Source organism: Vombatus ursinus, unplaced genomic scaffold (assembly GCF_900497805.2).
Source record: "Vombatus ursinus unplaced genomic scaffold, bare-nosed wombat genome assembly UNPS02010548.1, whole genome shotgun sequence".
Classification (NCBI taxonomy): domain Eukaryota; kingdom Metazoa; phylum Chordata; class Mammalia; order Diprotodontia; family Vombatidae; genus Vombatus; species Vombatus ursinus.
Window position 1 is genome coordinate 6078747 of NW_020950326.1, and position 14789 is coordinate 6093535.

Here is a 14789-nt window from a genome sequence, read left to right on the forward strand (position 1 = left end):
TCTTCCTGACTCCAGGCCCAGCCCTCTAACCCAAGAGACACCTACACCCCCAGCCCCACCCCAGCTAAGTGGCTGTGTTCCTGGCGGTGCCTGGGCAGGCGAACCCTGGCTCTAGCCACTTGGTCTCTCCTACTGGTTTAGCGGACCAGCCAGAGCTGATAGGGGCCCCCTCGGTAAGTGGGAAAGTTTGGGATGGGGCCTGGGACGGAGATCAGGACATTGCCAAGAAACTCCTCCGCAAATCCCTGCCCTGTGCATCCTCCCCAACATCCTGAGAAAGTTAAGAGCCGGGTCGTGGAAGAACAGGTCTGGAGAGACCGGTTCCGCCAGAGTTGAGCAAAGGGAGCCAGGCGTCCTCCGCTACTTAGGGAACAAAGCAGCGGATGAGGGCAGCCCCGTCCACTCGTCCGAACCTCAGGCCTTGTCCTGTCCCTTCAGCCACCTGCCACGCCCTCCGAGGCAGGGAAGCACCCCAACTTCATGCCCTTTTCCCAGGGGAAAAGCCTTGGGTACGGGGGCAGGGGGGAGGTGAGGGAGAGCGGAGCGAAACGGCCGCAAAGGGACTGTGTGGGGCTAGGGTTCAAATCCAAGATCACTTTTACTCAGCCTAGGGAAAAGGGTTGGCTCAGAGCTTTAAGCGTGACTGGAGCTATCACCTACTTCAATTCGTATTTACCAACCTTCCCAGGCCAAGTGTTAGGGGGAGCATGTGGCATATTTATTATTTTTCTTCCTTTCTTTTCCTTTTTTTTTTTTTTGGAATGTAATGGATGATTGATAATTTTATTTGTGTTAACATATATGACACAAAAGGTGGATGCACAGCCCTGCACATTAGACATGCTTGATAAAAGCCATACATTTCTGTTATGCAGCAATGATTTCTTATGTCTCATGACAGTCTATGCCAACACATAGAAGGGAAATCATATCCCAGTTATTCCAATAAAAAGAGCTGCAGTTAAAAAAACAAACAAATGAGAGCACTGCCTGATACTTGAAGTCACTAGATGTGAAGAAATTCACTCCCTGAATTGTAGACTTATGTTGGATCCATAAAAATTTGAGTACTGTATCTTGCCCAGGCAAAAAGAAACATTGTTTGAAATGACCTTTGGAGTGACTGCTTTTTTTTTTTTTAAGTCAACAGAGGAATCTATCAGGCAGCATTTTTTTGTTTTTGTTTTTGTTTTTTAATTTATTTATTTTGAGTTATCAACAATCACTTTCATAACTTTTTGAGGTTTAAATTTTTCTCCCTCTCCCTCCCCACCTCCCTTCCCAAGGTAGTGTGCAATTTGATATAGGTTATACATATACATTCCTATTAAACATATTTTCACATTAGTGATGTTGTAAGAATTAGAACCAATAGGAGGAACCACCAGAAAGAGGAAACAAAACACAACAGAAGAAAAAGAGCAAATAGTATGCTTCAATCTGCATTCAAATTTCATAGTCCTTTCTTTGGATCTGGATAACATTTTCCATCATGAGACTTTTGAAGATGTCTTAGATCCTTGCATTGCTGAGAAGGGCTAAGTCTATCAAAGTTAGTCGTCGCACAATGTGGCTGTTACTGTGTACAACATTCTCCTGGTTCTGCTCACTTCACTTAGCATCAGTCCACACAAGTCTTTTCAGGTTTTTCTGAAGTTTGCTTGCTCATCATTTCTTATAGCACAATAAGAGTGTTCCGTTACATTCATATACTACAACTTGTTCAGCCATTCCCAAACTGATGGGCATCCCCTCAATTTCCAGTTCTTTGCCACCACAAAAAGAGCTGCTATAAATATTTTTATACGTGTGGGTCTTTTTCCCAATTTTTTTTTGACTAGGCAATGGGATTAAGTGACTTGCCCAGGGTCACACAGCTAGCAAGTGTTATGTGTCTGAGGCTGGATTTGAATGTAGGTCCTCCTGACTCCAGGGCCAGTACTCTACCCACTGCAACACCTAGCTGCCCCCTATCGTTTCCCATTTTTATGATCTCTTTGGGATATAGCCCTAGAAGTGCTATTTATTTATTTATTTTACTTTTCTATAAAGAAGACTGACTCACTACTACTGAGTCTTAGCTGTTGGATATGTGGGCCCTTAAATACCCCTCCACTGCTGTTTGGGAACATTTAATGTTTCTATGTCCCTGGCACTTAGTAGGAGCTTAATAATGGATTTATTCTTGATTGACTTTATGAGACGAGAGCTTTAGAGGATGGCCTCAGGTTGTGCCTGCGCCAGGGGCTAAGGTCTCCTCCTCATTCTTTGGCAGCTGGAAGGCAAGGAGTGTCTCCTTTAAGGAACAGATAAACACTTTTGGAAACATCTTGCTAAAATTCTTCACTTTTTGCTCTCTTAAAAAATATGTTATCAAAGATGATTCTGCGATGAGATATTCAAGGTGATTTAAAAGCAAAAGTTATCAAAATCACATTTTTTAAAATGCCCCAGTTGTAATTAGCCACATCCAGCTTTATAAAATGTGTAGGGGTAGTATTGCCCAACAACAGCAGGGTAGGTACAGTATGTGTAAAATATTAAAGGCACACAAATCCAGCCTAAGTCAAATTTTCACAGATTCCAAGAATTTCCTGTGATTCCTGTGATGAATCAAAACCAACCACAATCCTATGGAATCCCCTTGCTCCCTTCAGAGCTCAGATCAAGTGCCTTTCCTAACAAACAGAAGCCTTTGCTGGATCCCTCAGTTATTAAGTTTCTTCCTCTGCTATGAAATTACTTTGTATTTACTTTGTATTTTTTAAGCTGTGGGAAAAGTTAGATTTTCCCCAACTCCCTTCCCATGTAAATTCCTTGAGGATAGAGGACTGTTTCCTTTTCATGGTTGTATCCACAGTTCCTGACATGTAGTAGGTACTTAATAAATGCTACTGGATTTGTTTCAGAGGCATGGGGGAGGCTTCCCAGTCACTTCCTCAATAGGCCTGTTAGCAGCTTCCCTGTCCCTATCACCTCCTCTCAGAACCATCATCAGGTGGCTCGTCACTATTGATACCACAGCTAGTAGGAACAGCCTCAGGTACAATTGAGGGGTGCTGAATAAAAGTCCCATATTTCACCACATAATAGGCCCACCATGTTTTTTCAGTCCAAAAACTGGTTTATAACCTTGTATCGCATAATCATCACATGGTATAATTCTGTTCCTCACACAGCACACAAGGTAAACAGAGCAACAATGTGTGCATCAGTAGCATATGGGTATGCATTTATCTATCGCCATTGTGAGCCCTGAGCCTAGAATTCTCAGCCCACACTCATGGTCAGTAATTAAGAGTTAGGACCTTATACCACACAAAACAGTCTTCAAAAGTTTCAAAAAAGATGGGCATTTCAAATGCACTAGATGAATCTGAAGATGACCCACTGTGGTAAAGTGACAAGGAAGTAAACACATCTGATATGAGTGGTGCTGAGGACTGTGTGTCAAATAGCAAAACCAATGATAGCAGCACAGAATCTTCCAACACAGGTTAAATTTTGTAAGTCTGTACTTTCCAACACCGTAGTAAATTTTCTCAAGGGTAATATTTCAACTATAATGCATACATCAATAACAACTAATGTGTTAACTTTATTTTTCAGAGAGGAAAAATGTTCACTAAATGGTCATGAAGAAATAAGGTGAGCCAATTTGGACTATTTAGTTATAATATATATTCATGAGTATTCCATGCATCCTAATCTTGCACCAAAGATAGTTCAATAATAAATGATTTTTTAAAACTTTTTATTTTTAGTTTTCAACATTAACTTTCACAAGATTTTGAATTCCAAATTTTCTCCCCAACTTGACCCTCCTCCAACCCCAAGATGGCATGCATTCTGAATACCCATTCCCCTATTCTGCCCTCCCTTCTATCTCTCCCCCCCCCCTTATCCCCTTCCCCTTCTATTTTCCTGTAGGGCAAGATAGATTTCTATACCCCATTTTCTGTATATCTTAATTCCCAGTTGCATAGGAAAACAATTTTTTTAACATTTGTTTTTAAAACTTTGGGTTCTAAATTTTGTCCCTTCCTCCCTCCCCACCCACCCTCATTGAGAAGGCAAGCAACTCAATACAGGTTATACATGAGTAGTCATGCAAAACACTTTCATAGTAGCCATGTTGTGAAAAATTAAGTATATTTCCCTTAATACTATCCCTACCTCCATTTATTCTATTCTCTCTTTTGACCCTGATCCTCCTTAGAATTATTTGCTTCTGATTACCCCCTCCCCCAATCTACCCTCCCCTCTCTCATCCTCCTCTCTCTTGTCTCCCTCCCCCTCTATTTTCCTGTAGGGTAAGATAGATTTCCATACCCAATTGAGTGTATATGTTATTCCCTCCTTAAGCCAAATCTAATGAAAATAAGATTCACTCATTCCCTCTCACCTTTCCCCATTTCCCCTCCACTGTAAAAGTCTTTTCTTGTCTGTTTTATGTGAGATAATTTACCCCATTCTACCTCTCCCTTTCTCCTTCTGCCAGTATAATCCTCTCTCACCCTTTAATTTTATTCTCCAGATATCACCCCTTCATCTTCAACTCACCCTGTGCCCTCTATTTATCTATCTATCTATATCTATGTATAATATATATATATATTACACATATAATTTTTTCACTCCAACTACCCTAATACTGACAAATATCATCTTTCTATGTAGGAATGTAAACAGTTCAACCTTAATAAGTCTCTTATGGTTTCTCTTTCCTGTTTACCTCTTCATGTTTCACTTGAGTCTTGTATTTGAAAGTCAAATTTTCTATTCAGCTCTGGTCTTTTTATCAAGAATGCTTGAAAGTTCTCTATTTCACTGAATATCCATTTTTTCCCCTGAAGGATTATACTCAGTTTTGCTGGGTAAATGATTCTTGGTTGTAATCCTATCTCCTTTGCCCTCTGGAATATTATATTCCAAGCCCTCTGGTCCCTTAATGCAGAAGCTGCTAAATCCTGTGTTATCCAGATTGTGTTTCCACAATACTAGAGTGGTTTCTTTATGGCTGCTTGCAATATTTTCTCCTTAACCTGGGAACTCTGAAATCTGGCTACAATATTCCTAGGTGTTTTCCTTTGGGGATCTCTTTCAAGAGGTGATCAATGGATTTTTTCAATTTCTAATTTGCCCTCTGGTTCTAAAATATTAGGGAAGTTTTCCTTGATAATTTCTTGAAAGATGATATCTAGGCTCTTTTTTTGATTATGGCTTTCAGATAGTCCAATAATTTTTAAATTATCTCTCCTAGATCTATTTTCCAGGTCAATTGTTTTTCCAATGAGATATTTCACATTGTTTTCTATTTTTTCATTCTTTTGGTTTTGTTTTACACTGTCTTGATTTCTCATAGAGTCACTGACTTCCAATTGCTCCATTCTAATTTTTAAGAAAGTATTTTCTTCAGTAAGCTTTTGGACTTCCTTTTCCATTTGGCCAATTCTGTTTTTTACAGTATTCTTCTCCTCATTGGCTTTTTGGACCTTTGAGTTAGGTTATTTTTTTTTATTTAATTTAATTTTTTTTTTCAGTGAGGCAATCAGGGTTAAGTGACTTGCCCAAAGTCACACAGCTAGTACATGTTTGGTCTGAGGCCGGATTTGAACTCAGGTCCTCCTGACTTCAGGGCTGGTGCTCTATCCACTGCGCCACCAAGCTGCCCCTAGGCTATTTTTTAAGGTGTTATTTTCTTCAGTATTTTTTTTGGGTCTCCTTTAGCAAGCTGTTGACTTGTTTTTCATGATTTTCTTGCATCACTCTCATTTCTCTTCCTAGTTTTTCCTCTACTTCTCTTACTTGCTTTGATTTTTAAATAATAGCAGCCAAATTTTTAAAAAAGCTTCACATAATGGTCATACCCCACTTTTTTGTAAAAAAAAAGTTTTTGGCACAAAATAAATAATGATTATGCAATGAAATAGGGTATATATACATAAGTCTAGGTGAGAGTGGAGCACAGTCCAGCACAAACAGTGCCAGTATAGGAGCAGGCCTTGGGAGTCACTGAATCATAGCTCATACAGGGAGGCCATCCTGCTGCTGCCTTCTCTCTCTGTACCTGGCACCACAAAAAAATACCACAAATGGAATAGCAATAACACCAGCAAAAGTCAGAGCAGCAAGGACCCAGTATTTCCTGCTTGCTTCCGGAACAGGACCTGGAAGAGACATCCTTGATGAGAATAAGAGCTCCCATTTCTGGAACACTTTAAGGGGGACAAAGCAGATTCCTCACAACCAGCCTGAGGTGTAGCTTACGTAGCTCATGTAAGTCCTGTTGTCCCTGTTTTACAGAAGTGGAAACTGAGACTCGGGAAGTTCAAGGGCCTTGCCTATGGTCACAAAGATGGCAAGTGGTCGACCTGTGCCTCTAAGACAGGTCTCTCCTAACTCTGAGAAGACTCAGGAGACTTTCTACTCTATCACCCTTTTGGATCCCATAGGACTGAGTGAAATCTTGACTCCAACAAGGGAGGATCTTGGAACTTTGTTATGGTATCAGGACTCTGACTAGGGCAATCTTTCATACACCTTGAAGGTGGGGAAGAAAATAGGAGCTCCCTTAGACTCATGGACTCTTAAAATCGGGAGGGGACTAGAGATAGTTGTGTCCAACAACTTCATTGGACATATGTGGAAACTGAGGCTCAGTTTCCAACAAGGACCCTGGCTCCAGCCCCAGCTATCTCTTGATTATGACTGTGCCACTACTTACCCAAGGGTACAGAGATGGTTTGGTTCCTTCCCTGATGTTCCACATGGCAAGTGTAATTTGACTCTTCAGAGTGGACATCTATAGACACCCAGGTCTGGTAGGTGCCATCCCCACTAGGCTGAATGATTCCTCTTTCATGGTCACTGTGGCTCAGTGCATGCCCATTCTGCAGCCAGGTCATCTTGATGTCCCGAGGGACAAAACTGTAAGCACAACACCTCAGAGTGACCTTTCCCTCTCGGTTCTCCTTTTGAGTCACATTCAGCAAAGGGAATGCTGTGGGGAAGAGAACAAAATGAAGGAAGAGGTGAAGGTGCAACCTCTGTCCTACTGAGAGACAAAACCACCATTAACAACAATAGGGCGCATAGGAACTTTAGTACCCAAGCATCTAGGCTCCTCAAGGAACAAGAGTGTGTGAGCTATACCCATAGTGGTCCCCAAGGAGATTAGCCCATGGATGCTGGGAGTCTACAGACAAAGGTAGGACTGATTTCCTACCCATACAGACGAAGGGAGAAAACTCAGGTAGGGAATACGGGGCAGAGAGAGGAGTTTTCAAGGCAGTCAGAGGTGAGGGCCACTATCCTACGTCAGTACCTGCTTTTTTTTCCTGCCAAAATTTCAGGTAACTCAAAAGTTGATCACAACAGTCTCCTTCTGTTTTTGCTTTCTTGATCTTTATTTCTCTTGGCTCTTCCTCAAGGGCATTCTTTAGATTGCCAGCAGCAGGATGGACTGCTTTCCAGGTGAGTGTCTCAGGTTGCAAGATGAGGAAGTCCCTTCCATCATAACCGTATTTCCAAAATCCTCTACGGGTACCATCTTCATGGAGTTCACAGCCTAGTGTTTCCTGAAAGGTGTGAGAACCTGACCCCCATCCCCAAAACCAGGCTGGTCATGGCTCTGTTCTCCCTTTTTACCTAATTGGAAAAATCTTTCCCCAGGCTCCTTCCTCTCCTCCCTGTAATAGATCCTAAGAGCCCACAAACTCTCTTACAAAGGGATGGGGAAAAAAGAGCACCTCTCCCCATCCTGATAGGATCAAAGATTTAGGACTAGAATTCCCTAATTAGAATCCTTAATTACAAAATGAGGAAACTGAGGCCCAGGAAGGTTAAATTGCTTGCTCAGGATGGTGCAAGTAGTAAGAGACAGAGGTGGAGATTCAAATCCTGTTCCTCTGACTCCCACTTCAGCAGCCTGACCGCTACACCACACAATCTCTGTGGAGGGTGAATCCCACACTCATCCAGCCCCTGCCCTAAGCCCCAAACTTACCAGTGTTTAGGTTGCTCTGGTCCATGATTTGTCTCAGAGTTATTTTGAAGTCCTGTCCAATCTCTTTCACATTGCTCTTCTCTTTCTTCCAAGTGTCTGTTTCCACAAGACCATCCAACCAGGTGCCCCGAGGCTCTGGCCTCTGGCTCTCACTGTCATAATGAAGGAACAATTCATCATCCAGGTAGCCATGGGCTGAATATGAGGGGGGTTCTCCATCAGAACTGACCATTGCAAATAAGTTGTATTGAAGACGATGAGATTCTGAGAGAGAAAGAAAAGAGCAGAGCAGGAATAAATGCCTGACCAGGAGATTGGAGTCACTGTCTCCTCATTCTCTTCCCTCTGCTCTATCCAGGAAAATGTCTTCACCAAGCTGACCTTCAGTTCTCCCTCTTCCTCCTCAAATCCTTTACACAGCCATACACTGCTTCTGAATCTGACCCCTTTCTCATTCTGTCCATCCTCACAATCCCAATTACCTCTCCCTTTTTATGAACAAGGACACATAACTCACCGCCCTACTCAAAGAACACTGCTCCCTTCTCTCTCCACATCAGACCACCACTTAAAACTCTGACTCAAGATTTGGAAATAGAGTCACTGGCTAGGACCCTCCAATCTTGATCACTCATTCAGTGCCTTCTCTGGTAATATTGCACATGCAACATTATCGACCCCTCTGATAGAAGGGATGTTCTAGAGCTCTCTGGTTTTCACTGGGCACCAGGACATGGGAAACAAAAATCTGTGCCCATGGATTCACTTGCCATTTTCCCCCCAGTTATCTGAGATGTCACCTTCTTTATCCATTTCCTCAGTCCAAGACTTCAGTTCCCTGCCTAGAAACATCAAAGACTGTATGTCACTTACGCTAGTTCAAATGGACACCATAATGATAATTGCTTGTATTTCCATAACACTTTTCAGGTTTCCTCACAAACTCCCTGTGTTTGGCACTACAAATATAATTCTCCCATTTTACAGATGAAGAAACTGAGCTTCCCTCCCTGTCATCTCATAAATGATCATTTCTGTGAAATCCTGTCTAGACTGAATTGAAGGACTTATTATTCACCTAGACAATTCCAATTACATCTTTATTATATCTCTGCAGTCCAGGACCATTTCTTTACATAGTCTACTTATGCTATCAATGCCAAAGACCTTATGTCTGCCTGTTATTTTAAATATTATATACATATATATAAAATACACACACACCTATGTTTGTGTGTGTCACTTCAAAAATACTTCTCACCTAAATCACAGGGGGGAAAATCCATAAAATCACAAGTAACAATTGATTAATAAATCAAAGAATTTGTTTAAGAGATTAACAAAATTAATAAACTATTAGAAAATTTGAACAAAGAAGGGAAAAGAAAACCAAATAACCAAAATCAGAAATGAGAAAGAAGACACTAATGCCTATGAAATTAATTGTCAAGGATCATTACATTCAACTATTTGCCCTCAAAACTGAGAATATAAAATAAATTATGAATATTTACAAAAATACATAAAATGTCCAAAGTGGTTATCTAAGAAAGAGATAACATAAATAAAGCAATCTCTTAAGAATAAATTAAACAGACTATTAATGAGCTGTTATACCCTCAATCACAAATGACTTCTATCAAACATTCAAAGTACAATCAATTCCTAAATTAAGAACTGTTTTCAAAAATAGAGAAAAGCTTAATTCTTTCAGTTTCCTTCTACAAGGGAAAGTCAAATGAAATCAACATGAATTTCTCAGTCACCTACTTGGTTCCAACCACAGTGCTAAGCAGTGAATAATACAAAGAAAGCAACAACAATAACAATGACAAAAACTCTAGCCCCTGCTTAGAAAAAGATGACACTCGAATGGGGCAATAACCTACAAGCAAATATGTACAAAGGAAAATAAGTTAAGGTCAATAATGGGATGGAATATTATTGTGCTGTAAGAAATGATGAAGGGTTTCAGAGAAACCTGGGAAGACTTGTATGAACAGATGCGAAGGGAAAGGAGGAGAACCAGGAGAACAATTGATAACAATAATACTAATGTAAAGACAAACAACTTTGAAAGACTTAGGAATTCTGATCAACACTAGGTCCAACAGGAGTTCCAGAGGACTCATGATGAAACATGCTCCCCATCTCCAAACAGACAGGTCATGATGGAATCAGAGCGAAGAGGGAAGCATATTTCTTTTGGACCTGGCCAATTCAGGAATTTGTTTTGCTTGACTATGAATATTTGACACAGGTTTTGTTTTTCCTGTATTCTCAATGTGTGGCAGAGGAAGTGGAAAGAGGAAGACAATTGAAAGCTGAAAATTCATTTTCTCTCTCTCCCCATTATTTTTTCCTGGCTGTCTGCCATGTGTAGAATGCTTTCCCTTCTCCTCTCAGCCTGCTGGCTTCCTTCAAGTCCGAGTTAAAATGCCATGTTCTACAGGAAGCTTTTTCCAATCCCTCTTAATTCTGGTGCCTTCCCTCTGTTTATTATTTCCTGTTTATCTTGTATATAGTTTGGATATATTTGTTTGCTTGTTTTCTCCCCCACTGCACTGTGAGCTCCTCAAGGGCAGGGAATGTCTTTTGCCTCTTTTTGTATCCCTAGCATTCTACACAATTACAGGCATTTGACAGTTGTTCAGTCTTTCAGTCAAGTCTAACTCATAGTGACCCTTCGGCCTACATCCAGGGTTTTCTTGGCAAAGGTACTGAAGTGGTTTGCCATTTCCTTCTCCAATGTGTGCCCATTTTACAGAAGAGAAACTGAGGCAAATATGGGTTAAGTAACTTTCCCAGGATCATACAGCTAGTAAGTATCTGACTCTGGGTTTGAATTCAAACCTCTCAGATCTTTCTGACTCCAGGCCCAGTGCTCTATCCACTTCACCACCTAGCTGCCCTGGCACATAGTTGGCGCTTAATACACACTTAGTGATTTAACTGATCTCTACTCAACACCATCAGAGCTCTTGGGCTCTGTCTGTCCCACCCCCCAACCCAAAAGTAAAGGTTGTATGTGTAAAAGTGGAATTAATTATGGTTGCCATCAGTTGAGAAGAAAAAGTTCCTATGTTTAGACCAAAGACCTCTATCCAAGTCACTTAGTCTCTCTGAACCTCAGTTTCTTCTGTAGAAAATGAGCATATCATCTTTCCCTCTCCAGAAAAACACGAGCTTCAAGAGACCACAAAGTTGGTTCTCTGGAGGATGGACAGTCAAGATGAAGAAATGGAGAGAATGGTCAGGAGTACACACAAAGCCACCTGACTCAATGACATCCTGCTTCCTATGCTCTATTACCTCCTAGGGAGAAGGAGGAAGCAAAGGGATTTATATGAAAAGAGAATTGAGCATGGTTCTGTTCAGCTAAGTAGAGAGGGGAAATCCCTATGTTGGACAGAGTAGAGACCCCATCCAACTAACAACCTAACTGAGGTCTCATTTCTCACATACATAGGGAACATTGCCAAACAAAATTATAAGAACAGAGCCATTCCCCAATTGATAAGTGGTCTGATGATACTAACAGGCAGTTTTATGGGAAAGCAAAGCTATCAATAGTCATATGAAAAATATGTTCTAAATCACTAATAACTGGAGAAATGCAAATCTGTTTTCTTCTAATGACAGCTCATCCCTGGCCACCCTCTCCAGTTCTGGTACACTCATTATCCATAAATACAGATAGATAGATAGATAGATAGATAGATAGATAGATAGATAGATAGATAGATATAGATATAGATATAGACATAGACATAGACATAGATGTAGACATAGATATACTCATGCCTTTGTCCTCTTTCCACTCACCTCCAGCCAACAACCGGCCAGAAGGAGGAGCCACTGCCAATTCTAGCCCTTCCTTCTCTTAACTCCTGGCCTCCTCCTCCTATGACAGGCACTCCCTGGGGCTCTCATCTGCCAGACCCCAAGTCCCTAAACTACACCATCTCCCTGATCTCCGCTGCAAGTGACTGCATTATTTTGTATTTCACTATTTTGTAAATAGAAAATTTTAAAAATTCTTTGTATTTATACCCCCAGCACCTAACATGTGCTGTTTGTTGAATGACTGATATTGAATCTAATTTCTCAAATCTGAAACTCTAAGTAAAGGCTTTGAGATAGGCATTTACAATGTTTTAAGGTTTGCAAAGCATTTTACAAATATTTCATTTAACCCTCACAATGACTCCGTTTCTCCGTCTGTAAAATGGAGAAACTATGGAAGACAGAGGTTAAGGGGCTTGACACACAGCCACTAACTTTGTGAGTAAGGTCTTGAACTCAGCTCTTCCTGACTCCAGGTCTAGCCCTCTATCCACTGAGCCAGCTAGCTGACCGAGCAAAGCATCCACAACGAATCGACATTTATTAGTGGCTGCTCTGGGCCAGGCACTGTGCTAAGCACCGCATAAAACAGCTTTGCTCCGTCTTTCCTGCCCAGAGACCTCTGCCTATCTATTCCCTGCTGGGACTCGAACTCCACTCAGGTGCAGCCTGTGCAGCCTCGCCCTCCTCCCCAGAACAGTGCGCCCCAGTATCGTTGTGGCAGAGCCAACAGTACTCCCCTAGAGCAGGAAGCCTGAAGTTCCACATGCACCCGCGACCACCTGCAGCGGCTTTCTCCCCTCCCCAAGGCCCAGGGTCAGCTAGGTAGCGCAGCTTAGTTCAACAAGGGCCGGCGTCAGGCCCAATAACACACACACTCAACTAGGCCTGGAACTCTATCTTACCGTACAGGAAAATAGAGAGAAAAGGGATAAGAGAGGGGGGATGATAGAAGGGAGGGAAGATTGGGGGAGAGGGTAATCAGAAGCAAACACTTTTGAGGAGGGACAGGGTCAAAGAAGAGAATAGAATAAACGGGAGAGCAGGATAGGATGGAGGTAATTATAGTTAGTATTTCAGATGACTATTATGGAAGTGTTTTGCATGACTACACATGTATAACCTTTATTCAATTGCTTGCCTTCTTAATGAGGGTGAGTGGGGAGGGAGGAAGGGAAATAATTTGGAAATTAAAGTTTTAAAAATGAGTGTTAAAAATTATTTTTGCATGCAACTGGGAAATAAGATATATAGGCAATGGGATATAGAAATCTATACTGCCCTACAGGAAAAATAGAAGGGGATGGGGATAAAGGGGCGGGGGTGATAGAAAGGCGGGCAGATCAGGGGAAAGGGTATTTAGAATATACCGTCTTGGGGTGGGGGGAGGGAGGAATGAGGAGCAAATCTGGAGCTCAAAATCTTGTGGAAGTAAATGTTGAAAACTAAAAATAAATAAATTAATTTAAGAAAAAACAGATTTTCAACTTCTCTCTTTAGCTAAGCGAGGTAGCAGAGCCTGAGATGCCCCCCAGTAACCGCAGGTAAGAGCCCCACACCCATCCCAGCTCAGCGCTGCTTAGCAAGCCCCTAGCCGAAGGCAGTTTTCCCCCCGCAGCTACAATTCAGAAAAAGATGGGTGGGGGTGGGGGTGGGAGTGAAAAAAAAAAAAGGCCCAATGGATGACTCTCATTAAAGATTTTCTACTTTAGTAGAGATAGTCTTTAGCTAAGCGAGCTAGCAGCGCTCCAGACACACGCAGGAACTACAAAGGAAGTCCCACCCGTATCCCAGCTCCCCAGCAGCTTCAGCAAGCCGCTAGCAAAAGGTAGTTTTCAGCCTGCAGTTACAATTCAGGAAAAGATGTGTGAGTGGGCATAAAAAAAAAAACAAAACCCCAGGAAGGAAATGGAGGTGTTAGGGAGAAGGTGAGGGTCCTAGAAGGCTCTTTTTCTTTTTCTGTTTTCAGTTTTGTTTCCAAACTGGCAAGGAACAAGGGGTCTCAAATCCGCTGTTGAGTTTGGGGGTGTTTACTCGAAATATATGAAGACTCTGCATTGCATCTTGAGCAGTCTTGATTCTGTCCTGCCACTGTACTGTGATGACTGTGGAGGAGAGAGTGAGGCCGATGACTTCCTCCAACTCTGCCTCACTTAGATCCACTTTATGCTTGAATCAAAAGACATTACCCATAGCAAGGAACAAGGCAAGGTTTGAGGAGGGGAGCGGGGGAGAGGGAGACCTAGCAAATGTGAAAATGAATGAACTGGGGTTGGGGCGGGGGGGGGGCCTCACGGCAGGGGAGAAGCAGGTAGTACTCTAAAGAGGAAGGAAGAGAACTAGTAACTACACTTAGATTAGATTGTGGAGCCCGGCAAAAGGACTAATAGATGCAGTCATGGGCAATGGGACACAATTACCTGGGGAAGAACTTTGTAAACGAAGGGATTAAAAGAGCACGAATCGACTGACTCCTGGGCGATGGGATCACCTTACTAAAAACTAGAGTAGGGACCACCGCCGGGCGGGGGAAGGGACGATCGCGGACTCACCAGCATTGGCGTAGGGCGTCAGGCACAGCATGAAGAGGACGAGTTGGACGTACCACCGGGGTCCTTCTGATGCCATCTTTTCTTACCCCAAAGCACGTAAAGTTCAACTTGGCTGCCTGCCAGCGGCTTGCCTCCTTTCCTTAACTTACCTAGCCCTAGCTCTCACTGTCTCCTGTAGCCCAGGGCACTGAAAAATAAAAAGGAAATTGGTCGCGGTGGGTATATATACACGCCCAATAATTCCATATAGGGGAGCAGCTAGGCGGTGCCCTGAATCCGGCGTCAGTCACGTGACACTAGCTGTGAGAACCTAGGCAAGTCCATTAACCCCGTTGCCTAGCCGAAAAAAAAAACCAAAAACGAAACAAAAAACAATCATTCCA

The 14789-nt window shown here is 42.2% G+C and overlaps 1 protein-coding gene across 2 annotated transcripts; it reads right to left on the minus strand.

Annotated features, from left to right (window-relative positions):
• Positions 1–5956: 5956 nt before the first annotated feature.
• LOC114037775 (major histocompatibility complex class I-related gene protein-like) lies at positions 5957–14560 on the minus strand. Of its 2 annotated transcripts, none has more exons than XM_027854732.1 (5): positions 14407–14560; positions 8009–8272; positions 7328–7597; positions 6728–7003; positions 5957–6070 (listed from the first exon to the last, which is right to left on the minus strand). In XM_027854732.1, the coding sequence occupies exons 1-5, from the start codon at positions 14480–14482 to the stop codon at positions 6021–6023; spliced, it is 936 nt and encodes a 311-aa protein (XP_027710533.1). In that variant the 5' UTR covers positions 14483–14560; the 3' UTR covers positions 5957–6020. The 2 variants fall into 2 exon arrangements, with proteins under 2 accessions (XP_027710533.1, XP_027710532.1); XM_027854731.1 differs by having other exon boundaries at positions 5957–6170.
• Between the last annotated feature and the right edge of the window lie 229 nt (positions 14561–14789).

Coding starts and splice junctions, on each gene's coding strand:
- LOC114037775 (XM_027854731.1), bottom strand. CDS start 14,482: ATGGCATCAGAAGGACCCCGGTGGTACGTCCAACTCGTCCTCTTCATG. Junction 7,598..8,008: donor CCAGAGCAACCTAAACACTG/GTAAGTTTGGGG, acceptor GATGGGGGTCAG/GTTCTCACACCTTTCAGGAA. Junction 7,004..7,327: donor TTGGCAGGAAAAAAAAGCAG/GTACTGACGTAG, acceptor TCTTCCCCACAG/CATTCCCTTTGCTGAATGTG.